The 18,651-nt window shown below is 38.9% G+C and overlaps 1 protein-coding gene across 1 annotated transcript in view; it reads right to left on the bottom strand.

Moving 5' to 3' along the window:
- Nucleotides 1-533: 533 nt before the first annotated feature.
- Nucleotides 534-18,651, bottom strand: part of CFAP299 (cilia and flagella associated protein 299) — a 490,745-nt gene continuing 472,627 nt past the window's right edge. Inside the window, exon 6 of the mRNA XM_075204555.1 lies at nt 534-643. Within this exon, the coding sequence (XP_075060656.1) occupies nt 548-643 (96 nt within the window). The 3' untranslated portion in view covers nt 534-547. The remainder of the gene's footprint in view (nt 644-18,651) is intronic.

The raw sequence follows: 18,651 nt of genomic DNA on the forward strand, positions 1-18,651 counted from the left end.
GGGCATGTCCTAGATCTACTTTTTATTTCAGTGTAAAAATAAAGCTATCAGGTATTTGTGTGCTACAAGCAGTCAGTATTTTCCTTACATGCAAAATAATAAGCTAATTTGCACGGATGGTTTGTTCAGAATCAAATTTACTCCTTTTATGCCTTAATGAATCCGATCCTAACAGTGGAAGTGTTGACCCTAGCAACCAATTAGATTCTAGCGAGTGTTTTGTAGCATGTACTAGATAAATGATAGCTGATTGGTTGCTATGGGTAACACCTTCACTCTTCCTTTGGAGAAGGTTTGATAAATCTACCCCCTAGTACCTCCAGAACTCTGCCAGTGTTATTGTTTTACATATTGTCCAAATATCTCCACCTAGCAAGCTTATGTTCTCTTTCATCAGTTTTTTTTGTTTCATATATTTTCATAAGAAATCCTTTCTACTTATCTACAAAGTATAAAACATATTGAAGACATAGTTCAAACTTTTGAAAATATTTGAAATAACTTTATTAATAACCAAAAACTGTTTGCTTTTACATTCAATTATAGGTTAGGTTTTTCGTCGGGTGATGTGATCATAGATAACCACTTGTACATAAAGATCAGTCTGGATAGGAATCCGAGTTGAATTGTCTCCTGGTGAGGCCTACAACATATAACAAAAAACATTCATTATTTATACAGGTTAAAATAAAATGAATTTATATTATTATTGAGCTATGTTGTTGCAGTTATAGTAATGCCCTGTGAGGGTAAGTATTGCAGGTGTTGGCTATCTTTGAAAATACAATGGGTAACCAGTTTTTGTCTCACAATGGAAATACATTAATAGAAGTGAAATACAATGTTTCATTCTTAATACAGGCACAGAGCTCTCTTATAACATTATGTTACATATCAAGGACAGGGTCACACATTTTCCAAATAGGAATTAATTAAACCACAACATCTTAAAGTGAGAAAATGTTCAGTCACAGTTACATTAAAGTGAGTTCAAAATATGGCCCCCTTGCCACAAAAGGGCACAAACAGGAGAACAGGAGAAGAGTTTATCCTGGTCTTAAAACATTACAGTTTTCTGGTCACAATCCAATCTTGACTCCAATATAATAGCAGCCATTATGACGTTCCCGGATATATTACCATTTTCACTAGCAAGCCCTTGAAATGCTTTACCTCATTCTATCACTCTGGAATGCTTTACCTCATTCTATCACACTATCCCCTAACCTTGAAAGTTTTAAGTGTTTCCTAAAATAAAAACACCTCTTCAGGGAAGCAGATCACATTCTTTAGGAAATCTTCCACCTGCACATTGCATTATGTATCACATTTGATGAACATTATACATCAAATCTTTGTGGCTAATTAAGTAAATCACAGACAAAAAGAAAATCAATCCTGATCAAAATCTGATAGGGATCTGTCAGATTTCGGCTAGGATAAAGGGTAAATGCAGCAAGCATTTTTGAGACCTAATTTCATGCCACTATATGTTCATTTTTTCATATAATCCATGCTTTGTGTGCTGTTCAAAAACATGCAGATGGAGATTTGTATCACTTTCATGGTATACTGTATGTCTCAAGTTATGTTTCTGTATGTCTGTTTTATCTCTCTACTGTTCTGCACTATAGAATATGATGATGGTTTATACATAAAAGTTACATACATTAAAATAATGCTTTTTACAAGCCTTCTCCAAAAATATAAAAAAGAGGAAATGTAATGACTCTTTGAAATTATTGTTTGCAATTAAAAAATGCAATCAAATCTTTCAAACAAATTACCATGCTTAAAAGTAATGTTATATTTATCCAGATGTCCCTATTCTGCCTACAAAACAATGTTGCAACCTATTTTTAAATAATCTTTATATACAAAGTATTATTAGAGACCTTCGGCTCAAACCTGGAGGATGTTGTAGCACCAGATGCAATAAAGAAAATTAACGTCATTCATTTTGTTGGCATTAAAAAATCTAGCACAATTATCTGAGTTTACCCATGTTTTCAGCTGTAAAGTCTGAACAAACAAACCTGAGAGCTTATTGATTTAATAATTTGAAAACTCTTCGCAAGCTACAATCTTACTAGTGTAACCTACATGAATAAAACTGTTACCATTTGACCATCATTAAGATAAAAGAAATGAATGGTGTTTCCCCTGATTTCACATGAATTTAATAACAAGGCGAAACTTCCAACAACTTGAATTCACAATGTTTGCACAAGCAAGTACAAAGCTTAGTAATGTAAATATTGACACAAGGCTTTTAAATAAGACATCTGAATTTATCCGTGCAGAATCACTAAATACATCCATGCATAGGAAGCAGCTGCAGTTTGGTAAACATGATCAATAATATTAATACTGTGTTCAGTAGTAAATATACAATGTATATTTATTTACTACTGGACATGTTTTTTCTCTCTTCCTGACCAGGTCATTGTTCATATTTTAAGGATTTGCTTGATTCATAGGGAATAAATTAATTTGTAAGGATACGTGAATTTTATATTGTTTTTTTTCTTTTTGTAACCGACAGAGCTTCCTTTTTAGTAGTGGAATAAATATATTTTCATTTTATCTTCCCTTTAGGATGTAAGCTCTCAGGAGCAGGGGCCTCTTTCCTTGTGTGCTCCTTCTACTATTCCATCACCCCCTGTACCTCTTGGCCTGCTTCCCTAGCCCTGTTTTCTTAAGATTCGGCCTACTTCTCTGATTTCCACCATCCATTTCACTATCTGTCTCAGAAATAATCTGATTTGCTTTACCTTGTTACCATGTTTGTATATATTCTTGTTCTTTCTGTATCATGTTGTGTCTTGGGTATCTGGTTTCTGTATATATAATGTACAGTGCTGCGGACCCTTTGTGGCGCCTTATAAGTTAAGATAATAATAATAATAATAATAATAATAATCATTTTATGGGCATTGGAAGGAAAACCATGCAAATGGGCTGAACATCTTGAACAAAGAATTGTATTTCAATGGTTTGCCCTGCAATAGTGTCTGTCGCCTTTGTATATTGTAAATTTCAATGCATTTGGGGCTGAACAAAAAACGTAGAAAGGCAATGGGCAACTGGGAATTGGTTTAAAGGCAAATACTTACTATTACTTTTTTTATTATGCAAATCTCCTCTCTAACTGAACAGTGGAGGTTCATTTGTAATGCAGTTTGCATATGCTGGTTAACAGTGCAAAAATACAACACATTTAACATACATAGGGCTAGATGGATACGCTAAGGTCCACAAAGTAAGGCATTTAATTGCATCTTACTTAACAAAGTAAGAGATATTAAAAAAAAAATGAGTTAAGTAGCTATCCTGGATGGAAACTGGGTGGGTCGAAGTGTAAATTTAGAAGTGGTGGTATGGAAGATGTAATTTGATAGTTCTACAATCAAAGTGGAAAAAGTGGTGACATGGCATATCACTATATACCAGCCCACTTCAACCACACAATATATACAAACATGTATATATATATATATACACACACACATGTGTGTATATATATATATATATATATATATATATATATATATATATATATATATATATATATGCCAGACAAACCCTGGCAGTTTTGCTCCTAGCTGTGGATAAAGACACTGTCTAGTCATTTGTCTAGTCATTTTCAGAGCATATGAATGGAGTACAGAGAACAGATGAGCATCTATTTTATTTACTTTTGGTATGCACATTAATTGCTACACTGTTTTAGGTATCCCCTTTTCTTTGTGTTTTATTGCACACGTGGCCTGGGACTACTCCCGAGATAACCATGATAGATATGCTTTTGTGCCTTCCTGACACATACTTCTGGTACTGTGGCTGGGTGTATTTAGAAAGTGTGTAATAAAATTGTGTTTAAGTTTAATAAAATATGTTCCTATCTCCCTTTTTGTCCAGTGGGGATATGGATCCCAGCGGCGGTTTTGAGACCCCGTGTTCCAGCTCCTATTTGTGGGGACCAGAGTGCTGGGGTGCTGGTAGTGGTCTAGGTCCAGGTAGTCCAGTGGGGGCTGCAGGAGTAGCCCAGGTCCAGCGGTGGCTAACATCAACAGTTGATTGCAGTGGCTGCAGAAGGGTTTTACAGACTGGCCTCCTAGATTCAAATGAATCCAGGAGATGCAGGCTTCCTGGGATCTTGTCCCTCTCCCTCTGGTACTATTTTCGGACAGGGAGGGGAGCCAGACCCCGATGCAGAGTGCCTGGAAGTAGTTTTAGGTGGGAGATTTATCTTTTAAATCATAGACTTTCTGACACCTAGGGAGGATAGGAGGCTGAGCCCCCCTCTCCCTGGCAGCATGTGAACAGGGTAGAAGTACACAACAATGAAAAAAGGTGTTAAACCTTCCAGGCTGATTCATGTAAAGGCTGCATGAATCTGCCTGGATCCTGGATTGGTTAAAAGGACAGGAGGCTAGATTACCTGCCAGGTTATGTGAACAACTCCTGTTGCCCTTGTAATAAGTAGTATACCATCAGTACTTCTGGATGATCACTATTACCTCCAACTATTAGTGTATAAAGGTCCTTGCCAGGACCCTTGAGCAATAAAACATCACTGCTTGAAGACTCTGCCTGAAATCTATTACCGCTGTATCCTGTGACCTTTCGTTCCCTGGCTGTCCTATGTTGAACCCAACATCTCTGTGTCAACTCTCTGCCAGATACCCAGCAGCCCTGATCCATAGTAAATGGTCAGGATGTGCCAACCATCTGACAGCAAAGAGGCGCTGCTGCAGCTATACCTGCCACCCAGAAGTAAGCATTCACAGTTGGTGAATATCTAGTGGCAAGGTGACACCAATAGGAGTGGTCAGTAACAGTCGGTTACTGACGGTGAGAAAGAGACCCAGATAACCTGTGCAGGAAAAACGTCTCTTCGTCCTTCTTACCCCTACAGACCATATGGTGAAGTAAGACCATCCAGTCACAGGTGCGTTTTCAATTGACACCTTATAGTTCTGGGCTATTTTCCCTAAACAGGGTGTCCTTTGTCCTTCTATCCATTTATTTCTCTCTCCCTCTCTCTCTTTCTCTCTCTCTCTCTCTCTATATATATATATATATATATATATATATATATATATATATATATATACCAATCAGCCACAAAATTAAACCACCTGCCTAATATTGTGTAGGTCCCCCTCATACCACCAAAACAGCTCTGACCCATTGAAATGTGGACTCCACAAGACCTCTGAAGGTGCCTGTGATATCTGGCACCAAGACATTAGCAGCAGGTCCTTAAAGTCAGTAAGTTGCGAGGTGGGGCCTTCATGGCTCGAAAATAGTTTTTTTCAGCACATCCCACAGATGCTTGAATGGATTGCGATCTGCAGAATTGAGAGTCATCACCTTGAACTTTTTGTCATGTTCCTCATACCATTCCTGAACAATTTTTGCAATGTGACAGGGCTCATCATTAAAACCACTTTTCAGCGGTTTTAATATTGTGGCTGATCACTGTGTATATAGATGTACAGTATATACACATACATAAGTGAAACTAGTTCACCTATGCAAAGGACCTAAGTAAACTGAATGTATTATTAAAAAAACTATAACAACTGGTTTAATTGTTATTTACATTTTTTACCTATTTGACGTTGCGTTAAGCATAAGAGATTTTAGAGAATAAGTACTAATTTGTTGGCGCTTATATTTACATATCAGTTGCATACTCTAAGTGATGCTGCAGTGCTACCTAAACGGGAGTTACAGGCACCTTATTTATCTTAGAGCATAACCTCTGTGTGTTAAGCAGAGCTTAAAGGCATTAACAACTTCTTAAGGTCTCCTTTAATTCAATAAGAGAGTTTAGAGGATCTTGTTCGCAACTATGTGTTGAAATACGCCCTGTGGAGACATTAAAAATTGTTGAATGCTGCAGTTTTCATCAACGTGTATTTTTCTAATTATGCAATTGAATAAAGACCTGCTTAAAGTTCCAAAAATCTGTAAAAAAAAAAAAGCACATGCTTTGATAAGTGCAGTTTTGATGAGGAACGAAACACATTAATGTGTTCAAGCCCTACATTTAAGGGCATGTTCACCCCGTTATGTTTTTGATACATTTTCCATGCCCTAGTTAATGCTAGAAAACCACATTACATTTAAAAGAAATTGTTTCTACTGGAGCTAGTTCACATCTATGCGGTAAAGTTTGGAAACCCTGAGGTTTAAGTCTGTAATATTTTTCTTTTATTGTGTGTTTTTCTATTCTTACAATTCACTGTGAAGATTCACAAACATGTTCACAATCGGGACAACATTGTTTGGAGGACTGTATATGTGAGGGAAGAGTCCAGCTGCAGGATACTGTGCTCAAAGTTACAAAGGGGAGGTTTACATGCAAACAAGATAATAGGACACACTGTAAAAATGCAATACACACATAATAATAAATAGTATTGTAAAAATGTATTATACATGTATATCAACATCTAATCAAATATGTATAAAATGGTTGCTGTGTATTTATATGAGCGATGGGTAATGTTTAATAGTAGTTTAATGTTAATTGGGTAAATTTTAATGGTAAGTTGATATTTGTTATAACAAATGTTTGCGGGCCAGAGAGCTAAAACAAAAAATATGTTGTACAATAGAGGAAGGCACCAGGTTGACTGCCCCAAACTAAATTCTAGTGGTTGCTTCAGGGTATGGCCGTCATTTAATAATAAGTGGCTTCTTCATATAAATCACAACATACAGAAACTGTCCTTGGCAACCTCCAACATTGTCTTATTAAATTTCCACAGCCTTTGATGTAGCTAGGCACTATTATTAGGTAACTATTGAACAAATGTTGCTACAGTTTAATAAAGAATGGAATTCATTACAAGAACATTTATCAACCCAGCCAGTCAGAAGAACAAATAAACAGAAGATTAATCATTCTTTTAGGAGGAAGAAAACAACTGAAATATGTTTAGTTTAGTTTATCTAATGTACTGACAGATATTTCATGTATAGTGGCATTATAACATTCCATATGGATTTAATGATGGCAGTGGGTTTATCTCTGTATTCTCTGGCTCTACTGAATGTGCTATGAGCAAGTCGATACTCTATGCTTGCATGATGGATGGAGTAATAAATCTTTATGAGTAAGAGTCATGTGACCCGAAAAAGTTTCTGCACAGAATGGCCATCACATCTGCATACCTTGGGACTAATTTGCAAACTTTTATTCTTTTAACAAATAAAAGTAATTGTCCCAGAGGCCAACACACAGTCATGCTCCCCTTTTAGCCTTCTAAAATACTTAAACGCAGATGCTTTAAGCATCAATTGTGTGATTGCGATCCACAAAAGGAATGTGCATGTCACCATAAGTAACAATGTCACCTCAGAATCCATTATTATTATTGTAGATTTGTGAGATGCCACAGTGCTCTGCAGCACCGGGGAGTGGGGAAAAGATGACTTACATAAAACAGGGAGATAGTAGGTAGACAAAAAAAATGTAGACATGAAAGCAGGGCTTTTTTCATGAGAGATCTTATAGTCAAATATAAAAGGGCACAACTGAAAGAAGAGGAATGAGTGTGGCTCAGATTGGAGATTGTGACAGTTGTGACGATGCATTAGTGTGGGTAGTGGAGATGGGAGGAAGGCAGCTCTAATAAAGAGGTGGGTTTTCAGAGGGCATTTAAAAATGTGAAGACTGTCAGAGAGTCTGAACGGGTATGGAAGGGAATTCCACAAGAGGGTAGCAGAGCAGGAAAAGACTTGTAGGTGGGAGTGAGAGATGGTTACCTGAGATGCTAAAACTAAATGCCATTACTCTCTTCTAATTCTCCTGGATCTCTCGGCTGCATTTGACACCATTGACCACTCTCTTCTCATACAAACGCTGCAATCCCTAGGTCTTAAAGACACTGTTCTATCCTGGTTCTCATCCTACCTTTCTAATCACTCTTTTACTGTTAATTTCTCTGGGGCCACCTCTGCTCTGCTTCCTTTATCGGTTGGAGTACTGCAAGGCTCAGTGCTAGGTCCTCCGCTGTTCTCTATCTATACCGCTTCTCTTGGAAATCTAATAAGTTCCTTTGGATTTCAGTATCATCTCTATGCGGATGATACCCACATTTATCTATCCTCTCCTGATCTCTCGACATCTGTGTTGTCCCGTGTAACTGACTGTCTTTCTGCCATTTCATCTTGGATGTCCTCTCGTCAACTCAAACTTAAACTTTTTAAAACAGAGTTAATAACATTCCCACCCACCAACAAGATCATACCTGACATTTCTATCTCTGTTGATAACATGACCATAAATCCCACCCCACAAGCTCGCTGCCTAGGTGTAATCCTTCACTCACACCTATCCTTTGTTCCCCACATTGACTCTATATCTAAATCATGTTACATAAATCTAAAAAACATTTCCAGAATTCGCACATATCTCACGCAAGACACTGCAAAAAGCTTAATCCATGCACTTATCATCTCCCGCATTGGCTATTGCAATTCCCTCCTTACTGGTCTTCCCCAAAACAGACTCAAACCTCTACAGTCTATTTTGCATGCTGCGGCAAGATTGATTTTCCTTGCAAATCGTTATTCCTCTTCTGAATCACTCTGTATGTCTCTACACTGGCTGCCTGTCTTCTACCGAATCCAATATAAAATACTTTTACTAACCAACAAGGCCATCAACAAAGCTGCACCAACATACATCTCCTCTCTTGTCTCGAAATATCTCCTAACTCGCCATCTCCGTTCTGCACTAGATCTGCATCTCTCATCCACCCTCATTACATCCTCCCATTCCCGGTTACAGGACTTTTTCGGCCAGCACCCACTCTATAGAATTCTCTCCCTCGCACAATAAGACTCTCCTCTGGTCTACAAACTTTCAAGCGTTCTCTGAAAACCCACCTCTTCAGACAAGCTTATAATATTCCTCAACCACCTTCTTAACCTCACTACATTACCCTATTACCACCCGTTACACAATTTCACACAAGACAACTACCCCTTGACCAACATTGTTGTGTGACAGGATCATTTTGCTTATGAGTCACTTTTACCTTTGCAGTCTGGCAAGGCCGAAATGCAAAATGTAGACTTAACCTCATGTGTCAAACTCCCATTGTCCCATAGATTGTAAACTTGCGAGCAGGGCCTTCTCACCTCTGTCCATTTTACCAGGTTTGTTTGTTTGTTTGTTTAGTTTACTATGTTTGTCCTCAATTGTAAAGTGCTACGGAATATGTTGGCGCTATATAAATAAATGATGATGATGATGATGATGAAGTGAGGCACAGGCCAGAGATAGAGCTAAGAGGGTGAGAGGGAGAGTATTTGGAGATAAGATTTGAGATGTATGAAGGGTGGTGTTGTTGAGTGCTTTGTAGGTAAGGTGAGTAATCTGAATTATGGAGGATTCAGGAGGATGCAGAAAGCCAGCGTAGGGATTTGCAAAGTGGTACATTCGTATCTCTCTGTCTGTACTACCCAGTATTGTTTTATTACAGTGTTTGTTCCCAATTGTAAAGTACTATGGAATTTGCTGGTGCTGTATGTATATATATATATATATAAATGTTGTTGATCACGATGATGGTGCAGCAGATGTGGAGCAGCAAGAGAGAAAGATCAGTCTTGCTGATGCATTTAAGATGGAATGAAGCTGGGATAGATGAGTGAGGAGAATGCCAAATAGGAGGAGGTTGCAGTATTCAAGCAGGGAGATGATGAGTGTATAAGAGTTTTAGTAGCATCTTGGGTAAGAAAAGGGTGTATTCTAGTAATATTTCTACAGTGGATGTGACAGGACTAGGAGAGAGAGATTGGATGTGACAAATAAAGCAGAGAGCAGTGTCAAGTGTCACACCAAGGCAGCAGGCTTGGGAGAATGAGAAGATTGTCCTGTTAATGATGATGAGTGGTGAGGGAGGCTTAAGGAAAGGAGGTGACTCTGGGAGGATGGAAGATGATAAGATTTTAAGTTATAAAATGTGGTTGACTTTATTATGGGAAATGGATTGGAATATAACAACTTTGTGATACTCTTGATATAATCATAGGTAATGCTTGATGTGTATTACTTAACACTGACTTTAAAAATGAAGATTTGCATCGTGATGTTTCTACCTATCAGTAGGGATGAGCGGGCTCGGATTCCGCTAATCCGAGCCCACCCGAACAGTGCGGATCCGAACGGGCAAAAAAATGAAAACGAGGCTCTGACGTCCAAGTCTCGCGTCGGATCTCGCAAGACTCGGATTGCATAAATTCCCCGCTTGCGGCCGCCATCTTCATTCGGGCTGAGATCAGGGAAGAGGGAGGTTGTAGATAGTGTAGTGGTGCTCCTGTGTCCAGTGGTTAGTTAGTTAGTTAGTTTCTCCTGTGCTCTGTCCTGTTGAGTGGTGCTTTTGTCCTGTGCTCTGTGCTGCTGAGTCCAGTGGTGCTTTGGCCATTGCTCTATCCTGCTCAGTCCAGTGGTGCTTTTGTCCTGTGCTTTGTTCTGCTAAATCCATAGTTATTTTAAAAATATTAAAAAAATCATAACATTTTTTACAAAAAATAAAAAAAAATTATACAAAAATAATTACAAAAAATAGAAAAAAATTATTTAAAAAGTATAAAAAAAATTCTAGAGCAATATATTGTTGCAGTCCAGAAATATTAGTACTGCAATACCTACGTTCACTGTTGTTGCAGTCCAGAAATATTAGTACTGCTCAATTAAAATACGTTCACTCTTCTTGCAGTCCAGAAATATTATTACTGCTAAATTAAAATACGTTCACTGTTGTTGCAGTCCAGAAATATTAGTACTGGTCAATTAAAATACGTTCACTCTTCTTGCAGTCCAGAAATATTATTACTGCTAAATTAAAATACGTTCACTGTTGTTGCAGTCCAGAAATATTACTACTGCTACATTTACCTACATTCACTGTTGTTGCAGTCCAGAAATATTAGTACTGCTCAATTTACCTACGTTCACTGTTGTTGCAGTCCAGAAATATTAGTACTGCTCAATTAAAATACGTTCACTCTTCTTGCAGTCCAGAAATATTATTACTGCTAAATTAAAATACGTTCACTGTTGTTGCAGTCCAGAAATATTACTACTGCTACATTTGCCTACGATCACTGTTGTTGCAGTCCAGAAATATTAGTACTGCTCAATTTACCTACGTTCACTGTTGTTGCAGTCCAGAAATATTAGTACTGCTCAATTAAAATACGTTCACTCTTCTTGCAGTCCAGAAATATTATTACTGCTAAATTAAAATACGTTCACTGTTGTTGCAGTCCAGAAATATTACTACTGCTACATTTGCCTACGTTCACTGTTGTTGCAGTCCAGAAATATTAGTACTGCTCAATTTACCTACGTTCACTGTTGTTGCAGTCCAGAAATATTAGTACTGCTCAATTAAAATACGTTCACTCTTCTTGCAGTCCAGAAATATTAGTATCAGATATAAAACTATGTTCAATGTTACTGCCAAATAAAAAAAGAATGAAAATGCCCTGCCATCAACGAAAACAAGAGGTAGTGACGCGCTAGAACTCCACCCTCTATATGCTGCAGAGGATGGAGGAGCAGCAAAAGGCCATTCAAGCCTGCAGTGCACTGCAGTGCCACTACTAGATGGCCCACGTGTTTGTGCCGCCCATTTGTGTCGCTTAGCTTAGACATCCAGCTACCTCGGTGCAACCTTTTGGCCTAAAATCAATATTGTGAGGTGTTCAGAATAGACTGGAAATTAGTGGAAATGATTGTTATTGAATGTTATTGAGGTTAATATAAGCGTAGGAGTGAAAAACAAACAAAAAAATTGGTTTTAGCACTTTTTATGCTTTTTTAAAAATAAATCAGAACCCAAAACCCTAAATCAGAACCAAAACTTTTCGTCCGGTGTTTTGGCAAAACATATCAGAACCCCAAAAATCAAGCTAATCAGAACCCAAAACCCAAAACACCAAAAGTGGCCAGTGCACATCCCTACTTATCAGCCACTAACTACTAATCCTACTTCTGAGTTTCAACATACCCTGTTCTAATTTTTGGGGGTATTTTTAAGGGTTAATCACTACAATATTTGTTTGCAGAGTCCCCTATTGTAACCATGTTTAATCTCTTTTAATCATTATTGTAGCAGGAACACCTTAGCCAGTGGTTAGCCCACTATTTACAACCACCCTAGATGACAGACTTCCTATTTTTATTTGTTACTAAATGCCTTTTTAGATTATAAGCGCTCATAAGCAGGACAGTTTCATGACAACCTTGTATATAAATGTTTTGTTTATATGCATAGATAGAGATAGATAGCAGGACCTTCTTACCTCCTTGCCTGCCTGTCTGTATTACCCAGTCTTGTTTTATTATTGTGTTTGTTCCCAATTGTAAAGCGCTATGGAATTTCCATGGTTGCTACAAGCTGCAATAGAAAGTAATTTCTATCCCTGCATCTTAATAAATATGGGCCTATATTTGAGTGGTGACTAATTATGTTTTAAAATATAGTTTTTGTGTTTGACAGCAGTTTCTATTTGCAGGAATGCAGACCTACTGATAGGGTTAAATTCTCCCCTTCTCTCTGTAACCTTTTTATAGGATAGTGGGAGGAGCTCTGCATCTTTGCAGATCATCACCTTTATTTGACCACATACTGTACATTGGTTTGGATGATACATAGTAGTTAAACTAACATCTCATAATTATCTTAATTCCAACTAGTTGAACTTGAAGTTCACTCTGACATTTGATCTTGAACACATTAGCTTTTTGGATCTTACTTTTATTGTAAATAATTTCTCCAAGAAAGTTGACACCACTATCTTTCCCCATCCTCCTCCAACTATAAACTCTCTCTATGGGTGAGTTCATCTGCACATGTCGTAATTCTTCCACCGACTGCTGCTTTGTGATTGAATGTGCTGTAGAATCATGTCTGTATATCAGATGTTACCCTAGGTGGTATATCAAATGAGCTAAAAAAAGGTTTTAGATCAAGGCTGTAACTTTGTAGCAGAAAAATGCCAACTTTAGGCAATATGTTATCTTCAAGTTATTTAATTGTTGGTAGGACATGGGCTCTTCCCACTTGGTTAAAGGTTTATTTAGGTGTTGTTCCATCAGCGTAAATCCTACCAGTGACATTCTGCTCCCAGACTTGAATCTCATGTGTCTGGATGCTCTTTTCAAAATAAGCAATATCTGAATTGTAATATAGAATAAGTTATCAACATTATCATGTGTACTTTGTGAAATGTCAAGTTGTATTAGGAAACCCATAAGAAATAGGATCCTGGAACATTTAGTGGATGCTGCATATCTAACGTCTATTGCCTCCAAACAGCCAAATGTTGTTAAGCTTTCTCATCCTTTCATACTTTGATGTACTGTAATGCTCTGAATTTATTTTAAGCAAATTATTTTAATTACGATATCTAACTTATACGGCTCGCCAATTATTATTGGGAGGTGTGTCCATAGGTTTACTATTAATACAGATCTATGTTTTAATTAGGGGCAGCTAAGTCCAAAATGTGTATGCTGTCTGTGTTAATGAAATCGTAATGAAGGAAGCATATTTTATCACATGAGACATTTGGAGTACTGAACCTTTACCAGTTTGTTTCTGTCATTGCGGAAGACATGCTATTATTTTTTTCCGTCTCAATACACTATTTTAAAGCAGCAATCCCATGCAAAAAAACAAATTTACCATTTTCCTTTAGTTAATTTTTCTTAAGGCTGCTATTACTATTTTAAGATTTGAAATGCCCCTCTCTAAGCTCTGTCTGGACTGTGACATATTACTTCACCTCCACCTCCTCTGCCACCACATGACATTCTGACAGTTTGTGAGCCTGTGTCTGACTGTGTCTGTGACTGCCAGCCATTTTTGTTTGCGAAACAGAGATAATTTGAAATGGAGATAATGATTTGTAGGAGAATAGCTAAGAAAAATTACTAATAAAATGTATGCCCATAAGTAGGGATGCTCAGGCACATTTTTTTTAAACTCGAGCCCCCCCATACCCCCCCCCCCCCAAAGTTAGGCAATCCGAGTACCGAGCCGAGCTGGGCTGGTACATTCACGCGTCCTCGGAACTGAAATCGAGGCAAAACATCATTGGCGTGTCGTCAGATCTTGTGACTTTTGGATTCCATAAGTACCGCCCTCCATGGAGTTCCGGCACAATTTCACAGACAGACTCAGAAGGGGTAGCAGCGTTCTTGGCAGTTTCCAGTGCCACTGCTCAGCGTTATTGCTCACATAGAAGCAGGAGTGGTGGCTATGTTCTTATCAGTATCCAGTAACATAGCTGAGTTGCATTGCTCATACAGAAACAGAAGGGATGGCAGTGTCCTTGTCTTTCTCCAGTCACATTGCGGAGTGCCATTGCTCACACAGAAAACAGGAGGGGTGGCAGTGTTTTTTTATTGAGTCTCCAGTAACATAACTGTGTGCCACTGCTCATACAGAAACATGAGGGGTGGCAGTGTTCATATCAGTATCCAGTGACATAGCTGTGTGCCATTGCTCATACAGAAACAGGAGGGGTGACAGTGTCTTTGTCACTCTTCAGTCACATCGCTGAGTGCCATTGCTCATACAGAAACAGGGGTAGCATACAGTGTTCTTTTCATTTCCCAGTCTCCAGTCAGATTGCTACCCGTTTCTTTGTGAGCAATGGCACTCAGCAGACAGTGTTCTTGTCATTTTTTCAGTCTCCAATCACATTGCTGAGTGCCATTGCTCACAAAGAAACAGGGGTAGCAGACAGTGTTCTTGTCACTTTCCAGTCTCCAGTCACATTGCTGAGTTCCATCGATATGGCCTCCGATCAGTCCACAGAAGAGCAGGAGCACCAAACAGCTCCTGGCACCAGTCATGATGATACTAGTCCCTCTACGTCATCTGTTAAAGCCTATGTGCAAGTGCATAGTGGTTTTTAGTCAAGGAAACAGAAATGTAAAAAAAAAAGCTTTTACCTTGCTAAAGAAAAAAACACCTGTAATCAAGGCAAAGTCAACTGTAGAAAAACATAAAATTGCCAACATGCCATTCTATACAAGCAGTGGCAAGGAAAGAATCTGGCCTTCGCCTTTCTGTATGAGTGCTAGTTCAACTTCTGCAACTCTGAGTGAGGCATCTTCTTCTAAGGTCTGTCGCGATGATGCAAGACCTTGTCATTCTGAGTCCAAAAGAGATGCCCAAAAATGTATATGTGTAAAAGCTGAGCTGGAAAAAAACAGTAAGGCAGTAATAGAAACTGTATGTTCAGAAATTTCACAAATTCCTGATAAGAGTCTATCCATGAGTTCTATATCTAAGCCTAACTTTTCTGATACTGTACTTATAAAGAAGTCTCCTTTCAGCATTGCTGCAAGTGTGTGGAGGAGCAGCCCAAGTGTAGCCGGTGATACACAAATTGAGGATGCCAATTTGTATTTGCAACAAGATGAGGGAGATATTTGTGTAGCTGACGAGGGCGCTAATGAGGATATTGATGAGGATGATGTTGTTTGTGAAAGTCCTGCACCAGTAGAAGCAGTTCTTGCCAGTGATAAGAAGAAGGCCATTGTCATGCCTGAGCATAAGACCAAAAAATCCACCTCTTATGTGTGGAATTATTTTTACCTAAATCCTGACAACAGTTGTCTAGCCATTTGTAGCATTTGTAAAGCCACAGTCAGTAGAGGTAGGGACCTTAACCATCTAGGAACCTCATCCATGTTTCACCATTTGAAGCGGGTTCATGACAAGCTGTTGGGAAAATCTGAAACTTATGCTAAAAAAAATAACAACAATCAGTCCAGCATCAGCTAGCGCCCTTCTTATAGCTAGATCCCCGCACCTGCAATCTACACCGACAGCACCTTCCTCATCAATATCCTCACTTGTGATCGGAGTCCTGCATCCAAGTTGCTAAGGCTAGATGACTTCTTCCCTTTTCAGGATTCCTCTGAAGAATTCTTGACCGTTAGTAACGCTGCTGCTGCTGCGGGGGTGGATCTTCATCCCAGAAGCAGACCAATAAGAAGACTAGTAGCAGCTTGCAACAATTGACTGTTAAACGATCCTTTGCAAGAGGAAGCAAGTATGAAACCTGTCACCCAGTTACAAAGCGGATCACAGACACCATGGCGACTATGCTAGTTTTAGATCTGCGTCCAATATCCACAATTAGTGCAGCTGGTTTCAGACAGTTAGTTAAGGTCCTGTGTCCACATGAACAAATTCGATCACAACACCATATTACTAGAAAAGCAATTCCTCACCTCTACCAGAAGGTTTTAAAAAATGTATTTATTGGGCTACAAAATTCTACCCACTGTAGCCACAGATATGTGGACAAGTGGAACTGGTTAAACTAAAGATTATATGATTGTGACAGCCCACTGGGTTGGTGAATCGCCTTCAGCAGCAGGAACAGCAGCAGCATGTACCCAACAACGCCAGATTTTTCAAGGGCAGGCTGCTCTGTGTATCACCAGCTTCACTAAGAGGCATACCATTGATAACCTGTTAGAAAAACTAAGGAATGTCATTACAACATGGCTTTTCCTGTTTGGACTCTCATCAGGATATGCAATTTCCAATATTGTGAGAGCATTAGAGCTGGGAGAATTCCATCACATTCCCTTTTTGCTCACAAAATCAACTTGGTGGTACAAAGCTTTTTGAAAAAAATATAGGGACATGCTGGAGATGCTGTCTCTGGCCTGAAAAATTTCTGGACATTTCCGGCATTCTGCAACAGCATGTAGGAGATTGCAGCAGCTACAAGAACTTAATTTAATTTTCCTGCCACCAACTGATGCAGGAGGTGGTAACAAGGTAGAATTCCACCCTGTATATGCTTGTGAAGATGGAAGAACAACGAAAAGCCATTCATGCTTACTCCACAAGCAATGACATTGGGAAAGGAGGGGGAATGTATTTTAGTCCCGTGCAGTGGAGAATAGTTTCCATGTTGTGCAAGGTTCTAAAACCATTCGAAGTAGTCACCTGTGAAGTGAGTTCAGACACTGCTAGCTTGAGCCAAGTGATTCCCTTAATTAGACTTTTTCAAAAGTAGCTTGAGAAATTGAAGTAGGAGATGAAACAAAGCAATTATGTTAAGCATGTCGGACTTGTAGATCAAGTACTTTATTAGCTTCGCCAGGATCCGAGAGTTATCAACATCTTGAAATCAGATCACTATATTTTGGCGACTGTGCTTGATCACAAGTTTAAGAGCTATGTCTTCTCTTTATTTCCAACTGACCCAGATCACAAGAGATGCAATGAGCTCCTGGTGAGCAAGTTGACAGCTAAAGTGGTATGTGACACAACAGCATCTCCTCCTTCGGTTTCTCAGGCTACTGCTGCTAGGAGAAAACTAAGCTTTTCCAAAAGACCCAGGGATGATGCAGATGAGTCAGCACAACATTTTGCTATCTGGTCTGGTATAAAAGAATTGGCCAAAAATTGCTGCACCTCTGCCGTAACTCCACCTGATCCTACTATCAACAACCAAAGAAAGGCAAAGGATTATTTTAATGACAGCATAAAAATAGACATGTCAGACAGTCCCTTTACAAACTGAGAGGAAGAAAAAGGCAATTTGGAGACCCATGTACAAATTCACTTTGCAATACCTAAACTGCCCACCCTCCAGTGTGTACTCAGAAAGAGTTTTTAGCAAAGCTAGGAACTTTGTCACTGATTGGTGTAGGAGGCTACTTCCTAAAAATGTGGAAAAGATGAGGTTTATCAAAATGAACTACAAATTCCACAAAGAGGGCCTTTACCGGCAATTACATCAAAGTACAGAGACTTCTGTTATGGTGGATTCCGGCGCTGATGAATTAATATTGTGTGAGGATGATGTACACACTGATGAGGGTGAGGCTGAAGATGATGACAACAACATCTTGCCACTGTAGAGTTCATTGACAGAACTGTTAGCTTCCCTGCTTTAAGCCCATTGGTAGCTAGTTTTGTGAAGGCCCTAACAAACCAAGCATTTCAGCAACAAAAGTGTCAGCCCTTGTCACTGAAGTGATTGGTTTGGTAAACTGTACATGTCCATTTTGATATATTACCAAGGACAATTCCATCTTGCACTGATTGACATTTAGGTCTTGGTCTATTAGACTGTGTAACAGTTGAAAATTCCGGTGTCATTATTAGGTCACCAATTCACATGGTGTACAGTATGATAAGGTAGACAATTCAAATGTAGGTAGTATTATTATAGGGCTAGGGATAGAGTTAATGACAGGTCTAAGGATAGGGATAGGGATAGGTCTAGGGACAGGGATAGGGCCAGGTATAGGGATAGGGATATGGACATGTCTAGGGATAAGGATAGAGACATGTCTTGGGATAGGGACAGGTCTGGGGTCAGGGATTGGGATAGGGACATGTCTAGGGTTAGGGATAGGGTCAGGGACAGGGTTAGAGTTAGGGATAATACTGTCTACATTTGAATTGTCAAGCTAATAAATACTGTCTACAGTTCTATTGTTGCCCTAATAATGCTGTTGATGCCAATTATATTGTTGACTATATAACCTTCTCTAATCTGCTGCCCATCAATCATATTATGTCAATCCAACATAAAGGTGGGTGGGAGTCCAAGGACAATTCCATCTTT

The sequence above is a fragment of the Mixophyes fleayi genome, chromosome 1 (assembly GCF_038048845.1).
Source record: "Mixophyes fleayi isolate aMixFle1 chromosome 1, aMixFle1.hap1, whole genome shotgun sequence".
Taxonomy (NCBI): domain Eukaryota; kingdom Metazoa; phylum Chordata; class Amphibia; order Anura; family Limnodynastidae; genus Mixophyes; species Mixophyes fleayi.